At 37.1% G+C, this 25,554-nt stretch overlaps 5 protein-coding genes across 12 annotated transcripts; 1 reads left to right on the forward strand and 4 right to left on the reverse strand.

Annotated features, from left to right (window-relative positions):
* Window positions 1–10,083: 10,083 nt before the first annotated feature.
* LOC103872737 (putative wall-associated receptor kinase-like 11) lies at window positions 10,084–11,560 on the reverse strand. The gene has a single exon (XM_033273596.1). The coding sequence runs from the start codon at window positions 11,508–11,510 to the stop codon at window positions 10,509–10,511; it is 1,002 nt and encodes a 333-aa protein (XP_033129487.1). The 5' UTR covers window positions 11,511–11,560; the 3' UTR covers window positions 10,084–10,508.
* LOC117125737 (putative wall-associated receptor kinase-like 11) lies at window positions 11,538–12,714 on the reverse strand. The gene is made up of 3 exons (XM_033273419.1): window positions 11,925–12,714; window positions 11,694–11,825; window positions 11,538–11,551 (listed from the first exon to the last, which is right to left on the reverse strand). The coding sequence occupies exons 1-3, from the start codon at window positions 12,712–12,714 to the stop codon at window positions 11,538–11,540; spliced, it is 936 nt and encodes a 311-aa protein (XP_033129310.1).
* A 956-nt stretch (window positions 12,715–13,670) lies between these two features.
* On the reverse strand, window positions 13,671–16,018 carry LOC103872740 (uncharacterized protein At1g01500). 7 transcript variants are annotated; one of them, XM_009151176.2, is made up of 3 exons: window positions 15,688–15,844; window positions 14,738–15,497; window positions 13,671–14,110 (listed from the first exon to the last, which is right to left on the reverse strand). In XM_009151176.2, exons 2-3 carry the CDS (start codon window positions 15,434–15,436, stop codon window positions 13,901–13,903), a joined length of 909 nt encoding a protein of 302 aa, XP_009149424.1. In that variant the 5' UTR covers window positions 15,437–15,497; window positions 15,688–15,844; the 3' UTR covers window positions 13,671–13,900. The 7 variants fall into 7 exon arrangements, with proteins under 7 accessions (XP_009149424.1, XP_009149427.1, XP_033129488.1 ...); XM_009151179.3 differs by having other exon boundaries at window positions 13,679–14,110; window positions 15,799–16,018; XM_033273597.1 differs by having other exon boundaries at window positions 13,679–14,110; window positions 14,738–15,565; window positions 15,799–16,018.
* A 232-nt stretch (window positions 16,019–16,250) lies between these two features.
* LOC103872741 (probable methyltransferase PMT28) lies at window positions 16,251–19,983 on the reverse strand. Of its 2 annotated transcripts, none has more exons than XM_033273594.1 (9): window positions 19,709–19,983; window positions 18,642–19,643; window positions 18,415–18,564; window positions 18,072–18,342; window positions 17,899–17,991; window positions 17,228–17,402; window positions 16,904–17,146; window positions 16,640–16,834; window positions 16,251–16,564 (listed from the first exon to the last, which is right to left on the reverse strand). In XM_033273594.1, the coding sequence occupies exons 2-9, from the start codon at window positions 19,476–19,478 to the stop codon at window positions 16,366–16,368; spliced, it is 2,163 nt and encodes a 720-aa protein (XP_033129485.1). In that variant the 5' UTR covers window positions 19,479–19,643; window positions 19,709–19,983; the 3' UTR covers window positions 16,251–16,365. The 2 variants fall into 2 exon arrangements, with proteins under 2 accessions (XP_033129485.1, XP_009149431.1); XM_009151183.3 differs by having other exon boundaries at window positions 18,642–19,638; window positions 19,708–19,981.
* A 2,469-nt stretch (window positions 19,984–22,452) lies between these two features.
* Window positions 22,453–25,015, forward strand: LOC103872742 (3-ketoacyl-CoA synthase 4). Its single transcript, XM_009151184.3, has one exon. The coding sequence runs from the start codon at window positions 23,274–23,276 to the stop codon at window positions 24,792–24,794; it is 1,521 nt and encodes a 506-aa protein (XP_009149432.1). The 5' UTR covers window positions 22,453–23,273; the 3' UTR covers window positions 24,795–25,015.
* The last annotated feature ends 539 nt before the right edge of the window (window positions 25,016–25,554 follow it).

Genomic DNA, 25,554 nt, shown 5'->3' on the forward strand with positions numbered 1-25,554 from the left:
AAATATCTCAAAAATAAATGGAAAACGTTTTTAAAAAAGAAGATAATTCCATGTATTTATTTTGTGTTTATCTACATCTTTATTTCTTATATATATATTTTTATAATTAGTATTATATATACACATATCATTTTTCATTTATATACAAAAATTAATGTTTGTAAACATAATATGTCATGGGATATTTTTAAAAATTATTAAATTTATTTTAGTATTAAAATATTAAAAAGAAATATATAAACAATAGCAATAAATTTGATTTATTGCTGTTTGTTAACCTGATTTTTGGGATATTTTCATTTTTATTCTTATCACTAATTTGCAAGAATAACTTGTATTTGTTATTTAAGTTGAAAATTTAATATTTCTTTTTTTATATTTATTAAATATTTATTGTTATCAATTATCATCCAGTTGCAAGAATAACTTTCAAAAAAGAATATTTTCAAAATATATGTATATTTTTACAACAAGTACCTTATATTTATGAAAATTTAAAATTTACTTTTAATTTTTCAAGAGTTTCAAAGAATTATAATTTTGTTTAAATTAAAATTTCCTTAAAAGACCATTATGTAAATAAAAATCTGATTCTATTATTTTTTATAAAAAATGTATTTTCCAAAATATTTGTCTTAGTTATAATTATTAAAGTTTGAAAGTTAAAAGACGATTTGAAAATAACAAACTATGATTTACAATTAAAAATATTATTTTATAGGAAAATAGTAATCTCTATTTTAAAGTAAAAACTATGGATTGACTATAGCTTATTGTTCTCTATTATAGCATTTAGAAATAAAAACAACAATAGATAAAAAAATGTTCTTATCTTATACATTACATATTAATGTTTTGTTTCTCAACATAGTTGGTCTGCTTGAGTGTTAATTCAGTTATTATAGGAAGTAACAATATAATTAATTAATTATACATATATCAATATTCTTATTTACTTTGACTAATATAATATGTAAAGCTGAGTTTGGTTTAACATTCTTGTGTTTTTGATTTATTTTGAGATTTTGTAGTTTATGCTAATTCTTAGAATTTGGTTTAATAACATCACTTTATATTAACAATTATATATTTGTTTATTTAATTATATCATTCTTTATAAATCTTATATAATAAAAATATGTTTAAGATAACAACATATTTTAAAATACAAGATATTAATGTTGTTATCCAAAATAATGTTTTAAAATCAATAAAATTAAGAAATTAAGAAATTGAAACATTCATAAAATAGTATAAATTTATTTTTTTATTTAATTTTTGATCTTTAAACTAATAGTATATTTATTAATAAATATTTATTAAATAAATATGTCCGCATGTGCGGACAAAACTCCTAATTTTCATTATATTTAGTTAGATTTTTAGTTAATTAATTAATAATTGATTTTTGAAGATTTTCGTGATCTATTTAAATTTGGTAGAAGATATAAATGTTTTAACATATTTTTTATCACAATAAGTTTTTTAAAGATATTATATCCTGTTTTAATAAAACAAATAACTATTATTGTTGGAAAAGAAAATTATATAGCAATCAAATAATTTATTTTAATAAGTTAATAAATATGGATTATATCCCAATTATTTGCTCAAAATAAATAAAGTAATTAGTTGACACATCAAGAACTATATACTCCCTCTGTTCCTAAATGATCCATGTTTTGGAAAAAACATTTGTTTCAAAAAGATGTATATTCTATGTTTTCTATGAAAAAATTGCAAACTTTAAGAAAATTAATTGGTTTTATTAGATTACTATTGGTTAAAAGTTGTTGAAAATTGAAAATTACAGAAAACGATAAATTTATTATAGCTATTTAATGCGTTTTCTTAATATGTGTGAAAACTCTAAAAAATCTATCTTTTAGGAACAGAGGGAGTATTAGGAAGATAAATCCTATATACTGTCAACAAGTATTAAAAGAGAATCTTACATTAAGAGAATATTATGACACGTGAGCTTTCCAAAATTAATTTATTTTGCCAACTTAAATCACGCGCGAATGTTTAACCGACTTTGCTCGTTATATTTCATCTTTGCCGTTGATTAATTTACACGTCCAACAATTTGAGACCGTAGGATCTCTCTGATATCCCCGAAATTTGAAACCGACTCGGGATACTGGGGTTCTATATAAGAAGTGGTCAACTTATTATTCCTTTGCACCCAAATCTCCCGCTAATTAGGCGATGGTTCTCTTGTTAGGGTTTGGCCTCAATTTTTCCCGGCCCTTCATCGAGGTACGTTCTTGTCTATTCCTAGGTTTTCTCGATTTCTGGTTCCTACTGTTTCTGACTCTTTCGGGTATTGTGTTGGATCTCGTCGATGCAGTTGCGTTACTTTTGGAGATTCGTATTTCTATAGGGATGGAATAAGAGCGGAGAGGGGTAAACGAGATCTGATCAAGTCTCGTTGATCAACAAACCACGACAAGTCCTTGTGTAACTCTTGCACATGTTTTGTTTGGGCTCTCAAACGGAAAAAGAAAGTAGTTAGGGATGTATATGACCTTTGCCATGACAGGTGCGCTTGCTTGGCAGGTCACAAACCCTTAATAAAAAGTGAGTTTTTGTTGTGCGGAGGATTGGGAGATGGTACGGGATTGGTTTATTTTCTTTCTTCTGCCCGGCTCTCCCTTCCTCCGGTCTGTGTGTGTGTGCGCCTGTGTCTCTCTTTTTACTTTCTTGCTCATTCATATGCTTCTTGCATACCACGAACATGCTACTTGCATACCACGAACATGCTTCTTGCATAACCCGAACATGCTTCTTGCATACCACATTATGCTTCTTGCATAACCCGAACATGCTTCTTGCATGCACGTTATGCTTCTTGCATAACAAGAACATGCTTCTTGCATACCACATTATGCTTCTTGCATAACCCGAACATGCTTCTTGCATGCCACATTATATATGCTTCTTGCATACCACATTATATATGCTTCTTGCATACACACATTATGCTTCTTGCATACCACAAAGAGTATCACAGACCCAACTGTGGCATCAATTGTGTCTCTCTAATATGCGGCTTGCATATGAACGAAGAGAATCACTGAGCATCACTTGTGCTCTTTATAATGATTCTTGCATGTGCTAATGGGAAGAACGAACCTGACATTGAGCCTTGGATGACCAAAACGATGGTTATTATCTGTAAATCTTTTTCTCTCAGAAACATATTAAAGAAGTAAAGTGAAAACTAGTCACAAACTGGGTCATTGCATTTTTAGTTAAGTGCGGTTTATTTTGCGTCCTCCAGTTCAGATTGGGTACGTGGCTAGGATTATAAAGATATATGTATAAATATTAATGATCAAAGGTTTGGCTCAAGTAATTGTTGTTCTGATGTATCTGTGGTGTACTGTGGGTAACACTTAATGTGACTATGCTTGTTAGTATTTTTACCATCGAGTTATTCTAAAGCGATGGATGTGTTTCAAGAATGGCGGGCAGGACGATGGAAACTGAATCTATAAAAGCTGAACAGTTGTAAGGAGGTTGGTATCTGTATAATTTGGGTTTGCAAGGATTTTTCGTACACACTATTATCCAACGGTAACGTTTTTGGCCAAGAAAATACTAAGGCATTAATGCGTTGTTCATGGCTCTCTTTTTTCCTTTAATCATTGCCCTTTTTCTGGTACAGAACTTCATATTATTTGATGACTATTGTCTGAATGTTACTTGTCCTAATTGCGCATGCATGCCTGCCTAAGATTCCTCTTTCGTGTCAGGTACTTATTACGTAATGACCATCTAAAGTGAGCAAGCCTTCGTCTGTATATATTCTTTTGGATGCAAACGAGAGACTAAGAAAGTGGACCTATCAGCTCAGATGAGAAAGTACAATCTGCAAGAAAGTTCGGAGGCTTAAGGTGGCTGTAACCTATTTGGTTCCTTTTGCTCTTTTTTTTTGTTTATTCTCTTTTCAAAGAGATCAAGAAAAACTTATAGGCTTGGATGGCATAGATAATAAGGATACATGTATTGTTTTGTGTAGTAGTACTTGAATGAAACTTGTGGTTGTCTAGGATAGTCATGGCTTTTTTTGTGTACATCTGAGTATGCCTCCTCAAATGTGGGAAAGCCTTAATACTGTAAAATCTAGATAAGTTTGAAAGATAAAAGACAAGAGTTTGATAAAAGCTTTTAGAGTACGAGGTTGTAATTAAGTTCAGCATGTAGAAAGATCGCCCTATGTCTTTTACAAATAACAAAGAAGCAGATTGTTAAATGAAGAAAAATAAACGCAAACCACAACCACATCTAATTAAAGCACAACAAATGCCAAACCTTGGAAAGTGATCAGAGTTACCTTCACTTTTTACAATTCACCATGTGGAAGGAGGAAACAATGGTTTAACATCTGAAGATGAAGGCGAAGCGACAATACTGAAGGCTGGAGCAGTAACACCAGTGGTCCATGAATCAGCAATCTCTATCATATTCATTCCTTCTTCCTCTTCATCATCATTATCAATGTCATTTTCAATCTTTACCAATGGATCCTCTGGAGATGAACATATCTTCTCCAACTGGGCAAACACTTCTCTCATATATGGCCGCTTCTTCCCCTTGTTGAGATGAAGAGATCAAGCTATATGAAAGAAGGATATCAAAGGTACCAGACTTGAGAAGTTAGGCACCAGACTTGAGACTGTTGCTAAGGCACCAGACTTGAGAAGTTAGGCACCAGACTTGAGACTGTTGCTACAGTACTCGGCCCAGAAAGGAAGAAGCCCATGACAGCCTTTCTCAAGCTCTTAAAACCCTTGTATCCTCTCTATATAAACTTTATAATCTCTTCATTAAGATTTAAGCAAGATAATAAAAAGTCTCTGGTCATCTTTGAATTCTCTCTCTAGCCTTTAATCTCATTTCCAAATCTCATTAATCTCCAATCTCTAATCTCTAATCTCTTTAATAATCCTCTCAAATCTCTTTCTAATCTCATTTATTATTCAAGATGTCTAGAAATCTTATGGTATCAGAGCCTGGGTGAATGTTCTTGAGTTCTTGAGTGTTCTTGAGATTATCCAAGGCTAGATCTTTGAAAATCTCAAGAAAGTTTCTGTTGGTGTTTTTACTGAAGAACTAGCCTAAAGCTGGTTTCTTTGGTGGTTTGGAGAGCTCAGATCCGTGTTCAAGCTTAAAGGTCAAGTCTTTGAAGTGTATTGGTGCTTTTGTGTACAAACTGAGAGGTCTTTGAGGTGTTCTTAAGGATCTAAGTGAAAAAGTTCAAGTCTTTTCAAGCTAGTGGGTTACTAGAGTCAAGATTGAAGCTTTTTGAAAGATGGAAGATAGTGGTGGAGTCTACATGAAGATTGCTACCAAGTTCAAGGGAAACAACTACCTTGTGTGGTCTAGGATGGCCAGGAATGCTATTGGAGGCAAGGGATTGCTCAAACATCTCACATCCAGTGTGATTCCAAAGCAAGAGATCAAAGAAAAGGAGGAAGAAGATGACGAAAGTGAGACTGCCTATGATAAATGGCAACAAGCTGATTATATGGTGATTAATGCTCTTCTTGCCTCCTTGGATCAGAACTTGATGGATGCTTATAGCTACTGTGATACAGCTAAAGAACTTTGGGATACATTGAAGCAAATCTATGGAAACACCTCAAATCTCAATAGGGTCTTTGAGGTGAAGCAAGCTCTCAATAGTCTAGTACAAGAAGATATGGACTTTGAGAAGCATTTGGGCAAGTACAGAGCACTGTGGTCTGAACTAGAGATGTTGAGGCCAAATACCATTGATCCAATGGAGCTTAACAAGAGAAGGGAGCAGGATAAAGTCTTTGGACTGCTTCTCACTTTGAATCCAGCATATGGAGGGTTCATTCAGCACATGTTGAGAGATGAGACTCTACCTAACCTAGAAGAGGTGTGTGCTAGGATCCAAAAGGAATATGGGAACATGGAGCTATTTAACAAGAAGGGAAAGGAGCTAGCTTTGGCAAATCAAGCAGCGCAAGCTCAAGGAGATCAGGGAGAACTTGCACAAGCTAACAAGGCCATCCATGGCAAGTATGAGAAGTTTGGTGGGAGTTGTGATCACTGCAAGAAGCAAGGCCACAAGAAGAGCCAATGCTGGATCCTACATCCTCATTTGAAGCCAGCCAAGTTCAAAGAGGCCAAAGCTCACATGGTGGAGAGTAGTGGTGGTGGTGCAAGCAAGGAACAGGCTGGAGAGATGGATAATGGGAAGTCTTTGGTGGCTTATACTGGTGGTCCTAGTTCTAGAGGCAGCACTAGTGGTGATGAATACTTGAAGAGATCAGACTTGGATGTTCTCATCAAGCTCTTCAAGGAACATGGTAACACCCTTGCATACTCTCATGGAGCTTCTATGATTGCTAGAACTGATAGGTTACTAGAGGACTCATTTGACATGTATAATCATCTTAGAAAGGGTATCTTTGATAGGATTGATCATGCATATGATTCTGCCCATGCATATAAGCCCTCTAGTATACTAGCGCATCTAGCTAACTCCACATCTAGTTCATATAAGCCTCTCATTGTTGATTCTGGTGCATCTCATCACATGATAAGTGACACTAGATTGATTAACAACATTGAACCTGCTCATGGTAATGTGATGATAGCCAATGGTGCTAAAATTCCTATTAAAGGAATAGGAGAGCTCAAGCTATTTGATAAAGATTCCAAAGCGCTTTATATGCCTGATTTTACTTCTAATCTTCTTTCAGTTAAGAAGTGTGCTACTGATCTGAATTGTAATGTCATTTTCAGCCCTAACAGTGTAAAATTTCAGGATATTGAAAGTCATAAGGTGCTTGGAAGTGGAGTTACCAAGGGAGATCTTTATGTGCTAGAGAATTTGAGCTTCTCTGCTCCTAGTTCAAAATTTAGTTGTTCCTTTTCTTCTGCTTCTACTAGTCTAAGCAAGAATGCATTGTGGCATGCTAGACTAGGACACCCTCATAATAAAGCTTTAAAACTGATGTTGCCAGGTGTTTCTTTTGAGAATAATGATTGTGAAGCTTGTATTTTAGGCAAGCATTGTAAAACTGTTTTTCCAAACTCTTCTACTATTTATGAAAATTGCTTTGATCTTGTTCACTCGGATGTTTGGACAGCTCCCTGCTTATCTAGGGAAAATCAGAAGTATTATGTCACTTTCATTGATGAAAAATCCAAATACACCTGGTTAACTTTAATTCCAACCAAAGATAGGGTGCTTGATGCATTTAGAAACTTTCAAACTTATGTGATTAACCAATATCATGCCAAGATTAAAGTTTTCAGGTCTGATAATGGAGGAGAGTACATAAGCAATGCATTCAAGCAACACCTATCTGGCAGTGGGATTCTTCACCAAACTAGCTGTCCATACACTCCTCAACAAAACGGTGTGGCTGAGAGGAAGAACAGACATTTGATGGAGGTCGCTAGGTCCTTGATGTTTCAAGCCAATGTCCCAAAGAGATTCTGGAGTGATGCTGTCGTTACTGCTTGCTACTTGATCAACAGGACACCTACTCTTGTGCTACAAGGGAAGTCGCCATTTGAGGTGCTCAACAAGTACAAGCCAGTTCTCTCACATCTCAAGGTCTTTGGGTGCTTATGCTATGTAATGGTTCCTGGTGAGTTGAGAAATAAGCTAGAAGCAAGGAGCTCCAAGGCTATGTTTATTGGATACTCTACCAGCCAGAAAGGGTACAAGTGCTATGATGAAGACACTAGGAGAGTGATGATCTCTAGAGAAGTGAAGTTTGTGGAGGAAAGAGGGTATTTTGAAGAGAAGAACCAAGAAGATCTGAAAGATTTGGCTTCAGATAGAGCAACAGTCTTGAGAACTATACTGGAGAATCTTGGTATCAATGTGAACCAAGGAGGTGGTAGTGCACCAAGGGATGCGCCTACTACAACAACAAATGGAGGTCAAGAAAGTGCACCAGTGAGTGCACCAGTTACTGATGGAGTTCATGTTCCTACTCTTGATCATGAGGGGGGGAATGAATCAGAGACTCTTAACCAAGGGATGGGAGAGAGTAGTTCAAGTGGTCAAGAGAGTTCTAGTTCTCATGATCAGAGTGGTGATCAAGGTGTGGAGCCTATGAATCATCAAGGAGAAGCTGAGGCTAGTGGTGATCAAGGTGTGGAGCCTGTGAATCATCAAGGAGGAGCTGAGGCTAGTGGAGATGATGCGCAAGAAGAGGACAATGTGGAAGAGCCAGAACCTGTACAAGGTCCCATGTTGAGGAGGAGCACACGGAATAGGAAGCCTTCCAAATGGGTAAACACGAGAGTGTACTACAATGCCCAGGCTGTGGAACATTCTTCTCAAGCTGTGTGTTCTTTTGCTCAATATCCAGAAGAGCATTGTGCATTTCAAGTGAGCTTGGATCAGAGTCATGTTCCAAGAAGCTATGAAGAGGCAATGCTGATACAAGAGTGGAGAGATTCAGTTAAGGCTGAAAGTGATGCTATGATCAAGAATGAGACATGGTATGAGAGTGCATTGCCAAAAGGGAAGAGAGCTGTTTCTAGTAGATGGATCTTCACCATCAAGTATCTTCCAAATGGAGAGATAGATAGGCGCAAGACAAGGCTTGTTGCAAGAGGTTTCACTCAAACATATGGAGAGGACTACATTGATACATTTGCTCCAGTTGCTAAGCTCCATACTATCAGGATTGTGCTCTCTTTGGCTGTGAATCTCGAGTGGGATCTTTGGCAAATGGATGTGAAGAATGCCTTTCTTCAAGGAGAGCTAGAAGATGAGGTTTACATGCATCCACCACCTGGTCTTGAGCATCTTGTGAAGAAAGGGAATGTATTGAGACTAAAGAAAGCTATCTATGGTCTCAAGCAATCTCCTAGAGCTTGGTACCACAAGCTGAGCACTACTTTGAATGGAAAAGGATTCCGCAAAAGTGAGCTTGATCATACTCTCTTCACTCTCACTTCTCCCTTGGGTATTGTTGTTCTCCTTGTGTATGTTGATGATATCATCATCACTGGTAGTGATAATGATGGTATCAAGGCTACCAAGGAGTTTCTCAAATTGTTTTTGAGATTAAAGACTTGGGAGAGATGAAATACTTTCTTGGCATTGAGTTGTGTAGAGCCAAGGAAGGTTTGTTCATCTCTCAAAGGAAGTATACACTTGATCTCTTGAAAGATGCAGGTGCTTATGGAGGAAAGACAGCCAAGATGCCCATGGAAGATGGGTACAAGGCGCCACGTGAGGGGGAGCTTGAAGATAGCAAGCTTTTTCATGATCCAAAGCTTTATAGAAAGCTAGTGGGTAAGCTCATCTACTTGACCATCACTAGACCTGATATTTGCTTTGCTGTGAATCAGGTGAGCCAGCATATGCAAGCTCCAAGGGAGCATCACTGGCACATGGTGGAGAGAGTGCTCTTGTACCTGAATGGAACACAAGATCTTGGAGTGTGGATGGGCTGCAACAGAAGCACTGAAGTGGTGGGCTACTGTGATGCAGATTGGGCAGGAGATAGGACTGATAGGAGATCAACTACTGGCTACTGCACATTCATTGGTGGTAACTTGGTTACTTGGAAGAGTAAGAAGCAGAAGGTGGTTTCATGTTCTAGTGCAGAAGCTGAGTATAGAGCCATGCTGAAGCTTACCAACGAGTTGGTGTGGATCAAAGGGATCCTGAAGCACTTGGAGATTGATCAAGCTACACCAATGACCATGCATTGTGACAACCAAGCAGCAATCCACATAGCCTCCAACTCAGTCTTCCATGAGAGAACCAAGTACATTGAAGTAGATTGCCACAAGGTGAGGCAAATGATTGGTCTTGGAGTGATTCTACCTTGCTACACCAAGAGTGAAGATCAGTTGGCTGATGTGTTCACTAAGGCTGCGCGGCAAAAGACTATGGAGTCCATCCATATCAGGTTGGGACTCATAGATCTTGGCAAGAGAAACTAGTACCCCTTACCATGAGGTCTTTACTCTTTTTCCCTCATCAAAGTTTTGTCCCAATGGGTTTTTCTTTGGTGAGGTTTTTAATGAGGGAGATCTCATGGCTTCCAAGCTTGACTTGTTCCACATGGTCAAGCTTGAGGGGGAGTGTTGAGATGAAGAGATCAAGCTATATGAAAGAAGGATATCAAAGGCACCAGACTTGAGAAGTTAGGCACCAGACTTGAGACTGTTGCTAAGGCACCAGACTTGAGAAGTTAGGCACCAGACTTGAGACTGTTGCTATAGTACTCGGCCCAGAAAGGAAGAAGCCCATGACAGCCTTTCTCAAGCTCTTAAAACCCTTGTATCCTCTCTATATAAACTTTATAATCTCTTCATTAAGATTTAAGCAAGATAATAAAAAGTCTCTGGTCATCTTTGAATTCTCTTTCTAGCCTTTAATCTCATTTCCAAATCTCATTAATCTCCAATCTCTAATCTCTAATCTCTTTAATAATCCTCTCAAATCTCTTTCTAATCTCATTTATTATTCAAGATGTCTATAAATCTTACCCCTTGGAGTTCAAACATTTCCTTGCGAGGTTTGCCACTGCCATTACTTGTTCCGGTTTGCACACATCTCTTATACGAGCATCAATAATATCGAAGAATTTATTTTCTTTCATGGCAGCTCTGAAATGATCAGCCAAGCCTCTTATTTCCTGAGAATCCGGTAGGGTTATCACAGGCTTCTCCCCTGTGATTAGCTCAACAAGGATAACACCAAAGCTATAAACATCACTTTTATCAGTATATTGGCTAGATCCGTAGTACTCTGGATCCACATATCCAACTGTACCTGAAATAACAGTTGTCCAGTGTGTATGATCCACTGTTACTGTTCTTGAAGTACCAAAATCAGACACCTTGGCTAAATATTTCTCGTCCAATAATATATTTGTTGACTTGACATCTCGATGATAAATAGGAGAGCACGCAGCAGAGTGCAAATAGGAAAGAGCTCCTGCGATATCTACAGCAATGCGTAGGCGCACTCCCCATATCATTGTGTAATCATCAGACTCTTCATGTATGTGTTGGAAAAGGTTACCATTGGGGATAAACTCATAAACCAGAACAGGAACTTCCGTCTCTAGGCAACATCCCAGGAGCTTGACGACATGTCTATGGTTGACCTGGGTTAGAATGACGACCTCGTTGATGAACTCCTCTAGGTTATCTTCATCTACAACTTTGGATTTCTTGACAGCAACCGTCCGACCATCTGCCAACATTCCTTTGTACACAGTGCCTTGACCTCCCTGTCCAAGTATCCTGTTGTCGCTGAAGTTTTCTGTGGCTTTTTCAAGCTCTCTTGAGCTGAATATTCTTTTCTTCTCGACGTTGCCATCTCTTGTTTCTAATTGTTGTTGTAACAATAGCCCGCTGTTACGTTTGAAGAACATTCTTTTCCTCCGAGTTATCCTTCTCTTCTTAAGAAATTTTCTCAGCAACCAAATTCCACCTACTAGGACTAAGACGCCAAACCCTGCACCTACTCCTGAAAACATCACAAAATAACGGTATATGGATGATCCTCACATGTTTGAATCTGTGAGAGTATCTTTATGATGATGTTAAACTAAAACTCAATATATATATATATATATATATGTTAAACTAAAACTCAATATATATATATATATATATATATATATATATATATATATATATATATATATTTAGTGACTTGCCTTTCATTATTGCTCCAGTCTTATCTCCCACGCAACGAAAATCTCCAGGCACATTTACGCAAGTGTCGCTGTCTCTGCAGTACATGCGCGTTCCATTTCTATCAGGATCTCGTTCTAGGCACTCATTAATATCTGGATAATGGATATGAAAGAACGTGATTTTGTAATCAGTTGTCTATGTACTACATGGAAGCCACCAAACGTTAAAGATTTTGAAACAATTTTACTGACCTTTGCATCCGTTAAAGAGGTAGGGGTTGCCTGTGTAACCTTGGTTGCATCCACAGTTTGCATAACTGGTCCCAGAAGTGGTGACACTGTAGCATATGCAGCTTATTTCTTGAAATTTACTATATGGAACACTCTGGTACTCTTTTGTGGTTTCGCAGCCCAAAGATTTTATGTAAGAAAGATTATTCGTCTGAATGATCCATCCCATCCTAACTGTAGCATACCCCTTAGAGAAAAAACTTTCTGGCTTCGTTGCATTCGATAGCATGTACACTTCATCTGTTAAGAGAGCGACTCTGCATTTTCTGAATGTCGAGTTTCCTTGCTCAAAGCTCTCTATTCTGACACCCATCACACGTTTATCCTGAAAACCTTCTAGAGTTTCCTCGCAGCAACCATTACCATCGCATCTTCTTTCATCTTCTCCTTTGTTCTTGGTACAAACCGGATTGCTAGAACACCAGGCATTGTCGAAAAAAGGGATACTTTTGCTAGGTAACCTCTCTTTGCTTGCAGTACAATTCAACTCGCATCCCACTTTGGTCGGTTCAATGTTAGTCAACGATGCTTTTCCGTTGCAACCAACCGCTACAAGGCTGTTTCCATCTTCGAAGAAAAAAGGACTATCCGTCAAATTCAAAACCAGTCCTGAATCTTTTCCATCTCTGGAACATCCAACGGAGGTTATCAGGCTTTTAATACGGATTGACCCATACGAACTGGAAGGGTATGAACTGGTTGTATAAGAATTCTCACGCGGAAAAGAGAAATTCACAACTTCCAGGCCCATCTTGAAAAGGAAGGGAAAAGTATTGTTTCTGCATTCGATTTTGTACCATTCGTTGAGATAGCAACCTTCTCTGACTCCAAAGGGGTATGGGATCTTTATACTTCCACATGATTCGGTTTGACACAAGCTCGAAAGAGTGACAACATTTGAAGCAAGGATGAGCATCAGCATAACAAAGAGAAGAATCGACGTGGAGTAATTGTTATAGCACCTCATTATGTTGATTCTCTTGCTAGACAAGATTTGGTCCTTCCGCACGGACTCACACGGAATGTTACGTTTACTTGCAACACAGGTTACAAATTAACATATAATGTTTTCACAAGAACTTGGAAGATATCATAGGACAAGTTTTGGGTGTTGTGTCGGAAACAGTTTTCATCTGAAAAGTATAATTCAACCAGTTGCGAATTCTGAAAGGTCAAGGTTAATAGTCAACTATAATGTTAAACTATATTCCCAAGATTACATTATCTCCTACTCCCAATTTTTATTTATTTTAAGTCTTAACTAGAGAGACAACGATAGAAGAGTGATCGATTCGACTTCTGTATAAAAAAGGATGATAAATGTGGAAAATAGACAAACCATATACAAGTAAGAAGAAGAAAGGAGGTGAAGAAGGTTGAATGTGACAAAGTAAGAGAAAAAGAATAGTATAATTGAATATATTCTTTTTATAGTTGGCTGTCTATTTTTACAGTTTTATAATTGGTTTATGCGTTGGAAGATAAATAATTAGATCTCGTCATAGGGAGAACTATCGATTATGATCATAGAGAAAGATTTGTTAGAGAGTGTTATCTGCAAATTAGGTGATTTTCAAAAGTGTGTTTCTGAGTTCAGAAAAGATGATTTCATGAGAGATAGTAAATGTGGTGAATCGATTATGTATTTCACTTTGATAACCAACACAATAGAGTTGTTTTCTTATCAAAGATTTAACAAGTATTCACTATTCAAAGGGCATCCAAGCCAGAATTCTGTAACCAGTATATTTATCTAGTTTACAAGTGGTGGTCTCCAGCCAAGTTCTGAGTACAAAAAGCTAACTCTCTCATTCATTTATTTACAGGAAATCAGATGCCAATAAACCCACACCTAAGTGTTTAATTCAAATCACACCCAAAATACTACGGTTATAAAACAAGAAGATTCTTACAGAATTTCAATTTATTTTATAAAACTAGAGAAGCCTCCTCCTGAAGTTTCTGGTAGTTGATTGATAAGTACGTACGAGAAGACCGACACCAATCCCAATACCAACACATGCACCAAGTCCAATCCCAACACCAACTCTTACACCTGCATTGAACCATGACATTTCTCCATCTAAGCACTCACTTCTCCAATACCTGTCTCCTTCATAATCTTTGTAATTCGCGTATTCTGCTGCCTAGAGATAAAGAGATTGATACTTTTAAGGACACTAACAATATAAGAGAATCATACTTTCAAAGATCAGCTTTGCTAGTTACTTCTCATACAGGCTTCTATGCAACAACTCCCATTGCCTATTTACTACAACCCCCTAGTCCCTAAAACACTCTTATAAGCCTACAATGATTCAAAGTATTTGACAGACTTTTTTTCAAATCACAACATTACAAACAGAGTTATATTGGGGGGGGGGGGGGGGGGGGGTTGTGGGTGGCAACCATATGTGGGCACCACATTGGGTCATAGAAGCAGCAGACAAATGGATAAGAGCTTCAAGATAACAAAAGCATATGGGAGATTTTTATTTGTCTCCTTCAACTGTAAACTGTGTCCAGCCACATGCCACATTCACCAGCAGGAGAGACTGGTCCACTTCATTTCTTTAAACGATTTTTTATCTTCCTACTATCAAAAACATGAATTTGCTAGGGAAAAGAGATCCAAAAACATTAAAGTTTTCATCAGAGATTTTGAGGCTATGAGAACATTGAGAAGGCATAAGACTGTATCAGACATATGCTATATCTCGAAATATGTTGAAGAAAAAATTCAGATAATGTCATATGATAACGTTGATAGTTACCTGAAGATCAAGCTCAGAGGATATGTCTTTCTGAGGCTCTTCTGCAGTTTCATACTCAGGAATTGAATCCAATGCCATTCTTCTACTTTGCTTCTTTCTCAAACCAAGCTGCAGAGTCTTGGTTAAGATGATGGGTGTTCCTGAGAAGCAGCCAGTGACATAGACCTCGATAGTTGGCAAAGCGGGCAATAACTCTTGACCATTTCTGCTCTTCTCCTTTACAAAACCAGACCCTACAGTGATCTCAGCTTCGCAAGTCATGTTCCACTGCTTCTTCGACTCCCCCGTGAACCCATTACCATCAGACATCTCAAGAAATCCAGACAAAACTAGCTCTTTCTTGTCATAAACCTCAAACTTTACACTACCATTTAACCTGATATTGTCTGTGCTAACGTAAGTAGCTTCTTCAGATTTCTTATCAACACGATCCCTCCTAAGCTGTGAAGAACACCCTTCCGAGTACATGCTCATCCTAACACCGTTTATCTCCAGAAGCGTGTCTGGATCCAGAGCAATGTGATTGATGGTGAGGGCCTCAGGGGTTGAATCTTCAACCCTGACGTTGCTTATCCTGACGTAGAACACTCTCAGATCCAACCAGGGGGAGGAGATTCTGGGGCTGTGGTTGTTATAGCTATGATATCTAGACATGTGAAAGGCTTCACTATTGTTGAGTGTCTCACAAGGATCCTCCATGACACAGAGGACGAGGATCAACGAGTGTTATAAAACACAAAGTTAATTCTTACTCCAAAACCTAATCAGAAAAGTGAAAACACTTGTGTGTAAGCCTTGATCCTGATGCAAAGGGAGAGAGACCTGGTTCTGAGGAACAGAAAGACTTAAGGACATGAAACCAGTAAAATACTTAACATATAAAAAGAATCATTCTGTCCAAAAAGGGAATATTCTCATCATGTAACACACAAACAGTTGATGGTACCTACCTGCTTTAAGTTGAATCACAAACGCTTAGGTAACTAAAGATTCAAACTCTTGAAGATCCCAAGAGAATAGAAAGTATAATATATATATATAAAGAGAAAATAAAAACTCACCAAAGAAGAAACACCATCCACAAATCCTCTAAATCAGGTATAAATTGACTCGTCTCTAGACTCGTGGTGTACAATATTAATCTTCTTGTCAATGTCTTAAAGAAACAAGATTAAAAGATATTGAAGGGAAATATTGTTTATGGCCAAGATTATACTTGTGCAAACCCCACCAGGCCACCACCACCACCAAGATCACAGCTTTTCTTTTCTATCTAATGGGAACGCAGCGCGTGTCCGAGGATGAAGATGGACCCACTTGAGGTGATATAGTGTTAAGTATGTCCTTGTCTAAAGAAAACATCCACCAAATGTCGGTAAAATAGAGAAAAGTCTTAAGGGGATGAAAGGGAAAAAACAAAAATATCAGAAACAGTGATGAAGATGATGTGTTCTTCTGACCTAGCAATCTTATCTCAGTACTTAGAGATATAACTTCTAACGACCGACCTTATCTCAGTAATATAAATTGCATTTGAGTCCTTGCAATTGAGATGAAGATGTATGTATATATGTAACTTAACAGTAATATCTGATAGATACAGAGTAACAAAAGTAAAAAAAAAAGAATCAAGGACGCCACAATGTCTTCTGAGCACATAACATTCCTTCTTTGTCTTGAGCATAAGTCATACGTATCTCCCAATGCAAGCTTCTTAATATCTCTTCCAGTGGCTCTAATATCTCCACTTTGTCACGTACCACCACCCAACCTCCAGGCCTTGTCAACCTATCCATCTCCACCACTATCGAAGCCGGTTGCTTACACCTGTAAGAAGAAGATGGAGATTCCTCATTTGCCAAGCAGTTTAGATTCAACGGTCACTACTAACTTTACTAGTACCTGTTCTTGAGCCGTGAGAAGAGATGATCAGCATGAAGAAGGTCATAAGATCTTGGATATGTTCCAAATGGTTCACACCAATCATGGTATATACCGATGAGACCTCTCTCGTATATGAAAGGAAGCGTATCTGGCGAATGAACAGGCACTACATTCATCACCCACACGCTCTGATTCACCAATGAGGCTGCAAACCTGTTGATATTTTTGTAAGATTCAAAACCACCAAATGCATAATAAAGAGTTCTTCTTTTTCCTCATTACCCGCCATATATTGCTGTCATGTCCATCACATTCCTGATATGTAACCAGTCGATGCCTAGTCCAGTGAGGTAAGACTTGTTAACCATAGCTTTCCAGTGATCTGTATCTCCAACAGCTTTCTCTTTGCTGGTTAACCACTCAGGGTATGTTTCAAGTCTCTTTGGCCATTCTTCAGGCCACTCTGCTCCGTGTTGTTCTATAGCTGACGGTATCTCATATAAACAGGTTTTCATCGGCACATACCTAAGCCAAAAGCTCAAAACTCATCAACAAGTTCATTGAAAGAAAGATAAAAGCTATATATCAACAATTGCTGTTACTTACCAAGCTGCGTCTGGGTTCTCGTTTTCCTTGCAAAGAGGTGGATTCTTCCTCCTTCTCAGTTCATAGATATCATTTGATTCTGGTTTCTGATATATTCTTACTCCCATTTCACTTGCTTCTTCGGTTTTGTGTGCAAGAATGTTCCAACAAATAGAAGCTGTCAATGCAGTCATCGCTGCCCACCACGGATGAACTTTGTTACAAGTAGAACTAATTACAATAAAAATACTAAAAGAACAAGTAGAGTTTCAACTAGGCCTGAAATTTTTAACCGAACCACCGAAATTTTTGGTTAGTTCGGTTGGATTCGGGTAGGTTTTCTAAAAAAAATCGTTTTTTGGTTTGGCAATCGGTTACATTGCGTTTCTTCTTTTTTTAAAAAAAAAAAAGAATACCCAAACCATATCAAAAATCCGAACTGAACTAACTAAATTTCTAAGCAAATTAACGGAATTTAACCAAATTTATCTGAAATTTTAACAAAACTGAACCAAAATCAAAAACTTCGGTAGGATTTTTGAAAACCGAACTAACGAATACTGAACCAAATTTTATTTTGGGTTAATTCGGTAAGATTTATGTTGAACCGAACTAACCAAAAACCGAATAACCCAAACCCGCATGCCTAAAACCACAGATGATTATGAGCTTTAGATACACAGTATATATACCTTCATCATCCTCAATCTTTTCATTATTACTTGACAATATGAAGTATCCATTGGGTCTTAAAATCCTGTTCATCTCCAGAAGAAGTCTACCACCTGAGATTGGGAAAACCTCAAATAATCATATGACTCAAAAAGCAAATTGAAACTCATGACAATGTAAGAAAAACACTTACCATGAGAATGCCAGTGGACTCTGCAAGCAGAACAGTGAATTATATCAAAGACCCCACTCGGAAAAGGAAGCCTTCTACTTGCCAAAGCACTGACAAAAGTAGGAAACCCGCGCTCAAGAGCGACTTGTGCTAAGTCGACTAGATCGTCTTTTAAGCCTAGAGATACTGTCAAAACATCCTTATCCAGCAATGCAGCTACAAAACTTGACTCTGAGCATCCAATGTCCAACACTATACGAACATTCTTCCCCCATTCAATGTCTGGTACCATCTATTAAAACACCAATCATGTTTTCAAAAGGTTCTCTTACACAGAGCTTTGAGATTAACAAATGATACTCACCTCTTGGATGAATTCAAGGTACTGAAGAACATTTCCACTGAAGGCAGTCTTGTTCTGTGGGAAGGTTAGGTATTCACCGGACTCATTCACCCAGTTGTGCTTCTTTATATATGCAGCCAACTTCGGATGCGCCACGTTCTTATACAATATCTGATGTGAATAAAGAAAAAAAAGCATGAGATGAAAACTAACTTAAAATCAAAGTAAAGAAGATCAACAGTCTTAACCTTAGATTTGCTTTCAGGCCAGGGAACAGGAGGATCATATCCATCATGTGGTAGAGGAACAAGACACATTACAGGCTTCTTAGGACAACTCCTCTCTCTATGTCTGTAACTCTGAAGCCTCCCTATTAACCCATCGTTATCAATACACGGCATGTAATTATGCTTGCTCCTAGTGTTACACAGTCTCCAGCTATACTCAGCTTTAGGATCAAACACTGGACCTTTCCTCTTCCTCTTCTTACTTATCTCTACTTCCTCCTTCTTTTCTTCCACTTCTTCGTCCACTGATGCACTTGATTCATCCCCATTTTGATCAGACTCTCCTTCATTGCCATCTGACTCAGTTCCGTCCTCTCCATCTTCCTTATTAGACTCAGACTCCTCAGTTTCTGCTTCTACTTGTTCTTGAACCTCTTTAACCACAGCTTCTTCTTCTACTACCACCACAGGCTTAGGCAAATCCTTCTTCTTATGTGGATGAGACACAACAACATGCTCTTTCTTTTTCTTGGTTTCGTGTTTATGAACAGACCCACCAACGTGTCTCCCCTCTTTTGATTTCGAACCAGATTCAACTTTGCTTCTCTCATGTGATTTGCTAGATTCAGTCACTTCGTTACGAGCTGGCTTAGTGCGGGAGGACACTGGCTCAGCTATGTCGTCGAAGCTTTCTCTCTGAACATTGAACGAAGAAGCGTAGGAAGATAAGAAGGACCAGAAGAAGACGAAGCAGAGACCCAAAACAACAATGAAGGCCATCTTCACCCAAAGCCCACGTGGATGTTTGATCCTGCGAGCGAAATGAGCAATCCCCATTTTTCTCTTTATCTCCATCATTATAGAAGACCACTTTCAACGCATATATGTCTGAACAACAGAGATCTCCAAAGAATACTTTAACCAAACTTGGGATAAGCTCAGGAAACTCAAGGATTTGAGCTATAATCACAGATTTAAGCAGGATTCAAAGAGTCTTGAGCTCGAAGTAGTGGAAAAGCTGTTAAAAAGAAGAAACTTTATAGATTTGTTCGAAACGTACGGATCAGCAAATCTCAGATTTTCTTACCGGGCGAGAGAGAAGAAAACAAAGTATGAATCTTGCAGCAACCCAAATCCAATCGTACAAATCAAGCTTGAGGTAATCAATCACACAACTGAAAATTACAAACTCTTTTTGCTTACAGCTTACATTAATGTATTACCTTCAATGATATTTCTCGCTTTTTTCCATGTTTAGTTGAAAGTTGAAAAAGGAAAGAAAAAAAAATTGTAAGTTCGGTAATAAGTTAATAACCGAGCAGTGGTCAGAGCTAAGTCCGGTGAGTGTCAAAGTGCGATGAGACAACCAGAGGTATCAGATTACTGAAAGTTAAGCCCAATGGGCTTTAAGTAATTGAGCTCAGTAGGATTTAAGTAATTGAGCTCATGCGATATATAATATGGGAGAATCTATATTATTAAGGGTTTTTAGTAATTAAACCCCTCAACTAAAGATGAATCGTAAAAAAAACCGTCAACTAAAAATCCTGTGAAATAAACCCTCAACTTTAGTTCCGTTAACATATGTTACCCTCCGTCTAAAAACCCGTGATGGAGGGTGACATATGTTAACGGTTTATAAGTTGAGGGTTTATAATGTTGAAAACTTAGTTGAGAGTTTTTTTACTATTCAAAAATAGTTGAGGGTTTTTATTACTAAAAGTCATTAAAAGGTTTTTAAGTTATTTATTATACATTTATACAAATTGTTTTAGATTGATTTGTAAGCCTTTAAAACTAATTTATATTTTTAATACATTAATCTATTATAAAATTAATTTATACATCTTAAATTAATAATTTTCAATACGATTTACAACTTATTATAACTTCAAAATATTAAATTATTTGATATTTGGCAATAGTGATATAAAAAAAATTGTGTGTTTATATCGTCATTTTCAAATATCAAATAATTGAAAGTTTCTAGGTTATATTAAGTCTTAAGTAGTGTTGAAGATAATTCATCCATGAAGTCAATCTTTCTATTTGGAGTATGATGTACTTTTTCTTATTTTCATGATTTTCGTCATCAGGCTCATACTTTCCTATTTTCCTATATTGTTCGTAATTTATTGTATTACTTTATGTTTCAAATATATTATTGATCAAGAAAATAAAAATATAATGTAGTTATTCAGAAATCAATGAGAATAAAAATAATCATGCATTATTTTGGAGGAGGGAGAAGTATGAGTCGGATGACAAAAATCATGAAAATAGGAAAAAGTGTGTCATATTCTAAAGTTGAGGGTTTATTTCACAGAATTTGTAGTTGAGGGTTTTTTTAACGATTCATCTTTAGTTGAGGGGTTTAATTACTAAAAATCCAATTATTAAAACTGAAGTACAAAATAGGTTTGTTTGGAAACATGAATTACAGTTTAAAAAGATTGTTTGTTTGGAAACATGGATAACAATGTTATATGAGAATTGTTTGAAAACTTGGATAGCAATATATGTATTTTTTTTTATTTACACATTTAGTCATTGCATTTATAATAAATTAGATATTTCTTTTTGTATTTGTTTTTATTTACAGATTGTACCACTTAAAATCAATTTAAATTAATTAATTACAATTACAAAACTTATCTAAACAAATCGATATTCATATATCGATCATTATTAATATTGTACAAATATTACTAAATAAAAAAATTTCTATTTCATTTAATTTAGCCAAACACATTAAAATAATTTTTTTATTTGGTTACGGAATCAGTTAGGCATAGACATTCGGGTACCCATTTAAATACGGGTTGTTTCTTTCGGATAAAGATTTTTTGGGTTTTGAAATATCTTTTTAGGTACTTCTTTTTTGTATTTCTTTTTATTTACGGATTCTACCACTGCATTTAAATTAACTAATTACAATTCGAACACTTATCTAAACAAATCGATATTCATATATTGATTATTATTAATATTGTAAAAATATTACTAAATAAAAAAATTTATATTTCACTTAATTTAGCCAAACACATAAATATATATATCTATACATATATTTATTTGTTTACGGAATCTGTTAGGCATAGACATTCGGGTACCCATTTAGGTACGGATCGTTTTTTTGGGTATAGATTTTTTGGGTTTTGAAATTAGGCCATGTTTGGATATAAATTTATGTGTGAGTTTCAAGTTGGATCTCCCGGATTTGTATGAATTTGGTTCTGATATACAAAAAAGTAAAAATATTCAAATAACGAATGTATTTAAAAATGATTTAGATATTTGAACCAAAAATAATCATATTATCCGGTTCGATCTGGATTTTTTGAATACAATTAGTTATATGAAGACATATCTCAAATATATTGCACTAATCATGAAAAACAAATATCAATGTATGAATACGTAAAAACTAATACTTGCACGGACGCGCGGGTCATGCTCTAGTGTTGATTAATGATTACGGTAGAATATGTTAATGGTTGAAGTTTCAAAGCTATCTTTAGAAAATGAGAAACGTAAATTTCAAATAAGAGAAAGCGTGATAGAGAGAATCTCAACTTCCAATGAAAACTGGGATAGCATTTACTACTTCCCTCTGTTCTTAAAAGTAGGATGTTTAGGTAGAAATACACATATTAAGAAAATTACTTTTTATCTAGAAAGTATCATTAAAACTATAAATTAATAGTATTCAACCAATTACAAAATAAACTATTAAAATATGATTGGGTACACAATTTTTAATAAAGTAAAAATTATCTAAAAAAATGAAAACATCTTATATATTGGACCATCAAAATTTTGTAAAATATCCTACTTTTAGGAACAGAGGGAGTACTGTATTAGCCACTTTCATAGGTGATAACGAAGTCAACAATGCTGTTCAACTTTAGATAACATTTCATCAATCACTAGTCACAATAATACTAGTATTTTAGATTTCTTTTTCAGTGGTAAATTATTTACATAAATGTTAATGGATTTTTTTCCCAGTCCACTAGCACTCCCCTCTTTCCAAAACATGCTTTTCTGATAAAGATAAACACTCATTTTAGTCATTTATCACCAAAAACATGTATTTTAACGAATTTTAATCAATTAAAAATAAGAAAGTTGGTGTTGTTCATTCACGGAATCTATGGAAGTTCATTTTTGGCACACGCGCAAACATTTTCTAGAAAGAAGTATATTTACAGATAGAAGAGATGCTAAATTTTATGTATTTTCTTACTAATAAAAAGAGGGACAGACAGATTTCTCAAAAAAAGGAAGAAAACAGGTCACATGGCTCCTCACGTTCCTCGGGTCTCTCTATATTACTGTGTGCCTTGGCGTCAAGATTCCCTTGGACCCTCCACTTCAATTCATTTCCGTTTCTCTGATATCTAAAGTTTCTGGGTTTCTCCTCCTCCATTCTCATTCTCAGACACAAAGTATTCTCTGAAATTTGTTTTTTTTTCTTTTCCTTTCTCAAATTCAAACCTCTGAGTTTTTTAGGTGGGTCTTCGTCAAACTTTGTCTTTCCAAAAAAAGGACGCCTGAATTTAATAATCTTCAGACAACATTGTCCGCTTCGGCTCCTTTTTAAAACAAAACAAAACAGACTCTTTTTCTGTAAATCTCAGACCTTTGACCATGGACGGTGCCGGAGACGACGGCAATGGTTCGGTCGGAGTACAGATCCGACAAACCCGGAGACTCCCGGATTATCTCCAGAGCGTGAATCTCAAGTACGTGAAGCTAGGCTACCACTACGTAATCTCAAACCTCTTGACCCTCTGTCTACTCCCCCTCGCCGTCGTCATCTCCGTCCAAGCCTCCCACGACGATCTCCGCCACCTCTGGCTCCACCTCCAGTACAATCTCGTCAGCATCATCACCTGCTCCGCCATCCTCGTCTTCGGTTTAACCGTCTACGTCATGACCCGACCCCGACCCGTTTACCTCGTCGACTTCTCCTGCTACCTCCCTCCCGATCACCTCAAAGCTCCCTTCTCCCGCTTCATGGCCCACTCTCGCCTCACCGGAGACTTCGACGACTCTGCCCTCGAGTTCCAGCGCAAGATCCTCCAGCGCTCTGGTTTGGGAGAAGACACTTACGTCCCCGAGGGGATGCACCACGTCCCGCCGAGGATCTCCATGGCCGCCGCGAGAGAAGAAGCTGAGCAAGTCATGTTCGGTGCCTTGGATAGCCTCTTCGAAAACACTAATATAAATCCCAAGGATATTGGGATTCTTGTTGTCAACTGTAGTCTCTTTAACCCGACTCCTTCCTTGTCTGCGATGATCGTGAACAAGTATAAGCTTAGAGGGAACATTAGAAGTTATAATCTCGGCGGGATGGGATGCAGCGCGGGGGTTATCGCGGTTGATTTGGCGAAAGATATGTTGTTGGTGCATAGGAAGACTTACGCGGTTGTTGTGTCCACGGAGAACATAACTCAGAACTGGTACTTCGGTAATAATAAAGCGATGTTGATACCGAACTGCTTGTTTCGTGTCGGTGGCTCTGCGGTTTTGCTGTCTAACAAGTCTAGCGACAAGAGGAGGTCTAAGTACAGGCTTTCGCATGTGGTCAGGACGCACCGCGGAGCGGACGATAAGGCTTTCCGCTGCGTGTATCAAGAACAGGACGATACGGGAAGAACGGGTGTTTCTTTGTCCAAAGATCTGATGGCGATAGCCGGGGAGACTCTCAAGACCAATATCACCACGTTGGGGCCTCTTGTGTTGCCGATAAGCGAGCAGATTCTTTTTTTTACAACTCTGGTTGTGAAGAAGCTTTTCAACGGTAAGGTGAAACCGTATATTCCGGATTTCAAGCTTGCGTTCGAGCATTTCTGTATCCATGCTGGTGGAAGAGCTGTGATCGATGAGTTGGAGAAGAATCTGCAGCTTTCGCCGGTTCACGTCGAGGCTTCGAGGATGACTCTTCATAGGTTTGGGAACACGTCTTCGAGTTCGATTTGGTATGAGTTGGCTTACATTGAGGCGAAAGGAAGGATGAGGAGAGGTAATCGTGTGTGGCAGATTGCGTTTGGGAGTGGTTTTAAATGTAACAGTGCGGTTTGGGAAGCTTTGAGGAATGTGAAACCTTCTAAGAACAGTCCATGGGAAGATTGTATTGACAAGTATCCAGTAACTTTAAGTTATTAGGCTTCGTTTTGAGCAACTTTGAGAGACTCTTATGTAGTATCAAATGGTTGTTTCGTTAACAAAAAAAAAAAGACGTTAGATTTGATCTTTGACAATGTCAATGTTCTGTTGTTTTTACTATGTTTTGAGAGGTTTTGTGGTGTCTTAGTCACCTTTCTTGAGAAGTTGAGCTCATGAGTTCAGATCTTAGTTGTGTAATGATGAATTCACAATTTAAAAAACAAAAAAAAAACTGAAAATAAGATGATGGTCTTGTAACCTTAACAATTGGTGAAACTGAAAACCGTGTTGAATTGTCTGAATATGAGCTCACAACAAAATCATTTACGTGTTTAAGAGTAATGTGGTAACTGTCTTGTAACGTTTTATTAAATTGCTTCTGTGTCTTTGATATTTTCCTACTTTATGGAAGAAAATGATATTTTTGATGTAAACTTAAGAGATTGGAATCTGTAAGTTATTATTATTATTACTCAATCATAAGGTGTCTTTATATATGGAAGTTACAAAAAAATAAAAGTAAATACATAAATATGGAAAGTATACAAATACCGAGAAAAGGAAATAGGGTTTCTTTTTCTGTAACTACGTAAACCACCTCTCTTTCTCTCTCTCTCCTGCTGCGGCCGCCTCTCTCTCTCTAGGTATTGGGCCGGTTATGGACCGGACAGGTTATGGACATCCATCATATGATTTATAACACTCCCCCTTGGATGCCATAACCATACATGGATTGTAATACGTTTTGGATGTTGCCTCA

The sequence above is a fragment of the Brassica rapa genome, chromosome A06 (assembly GCF_000309985.2).
Source record: "Brassica rapa cultivar Chiifu-401-42 chromosome A06, CAAS_Brap_v3.01, whole genome shotgun sequence".
In the NCBI taxonomy this organism is placed as follows: Eukaryota; Viridiplantae; Streptophyta; class Magnoliopsida; order Brassicales; family Brassicaceae; genus Brassica; species Brassica rapa.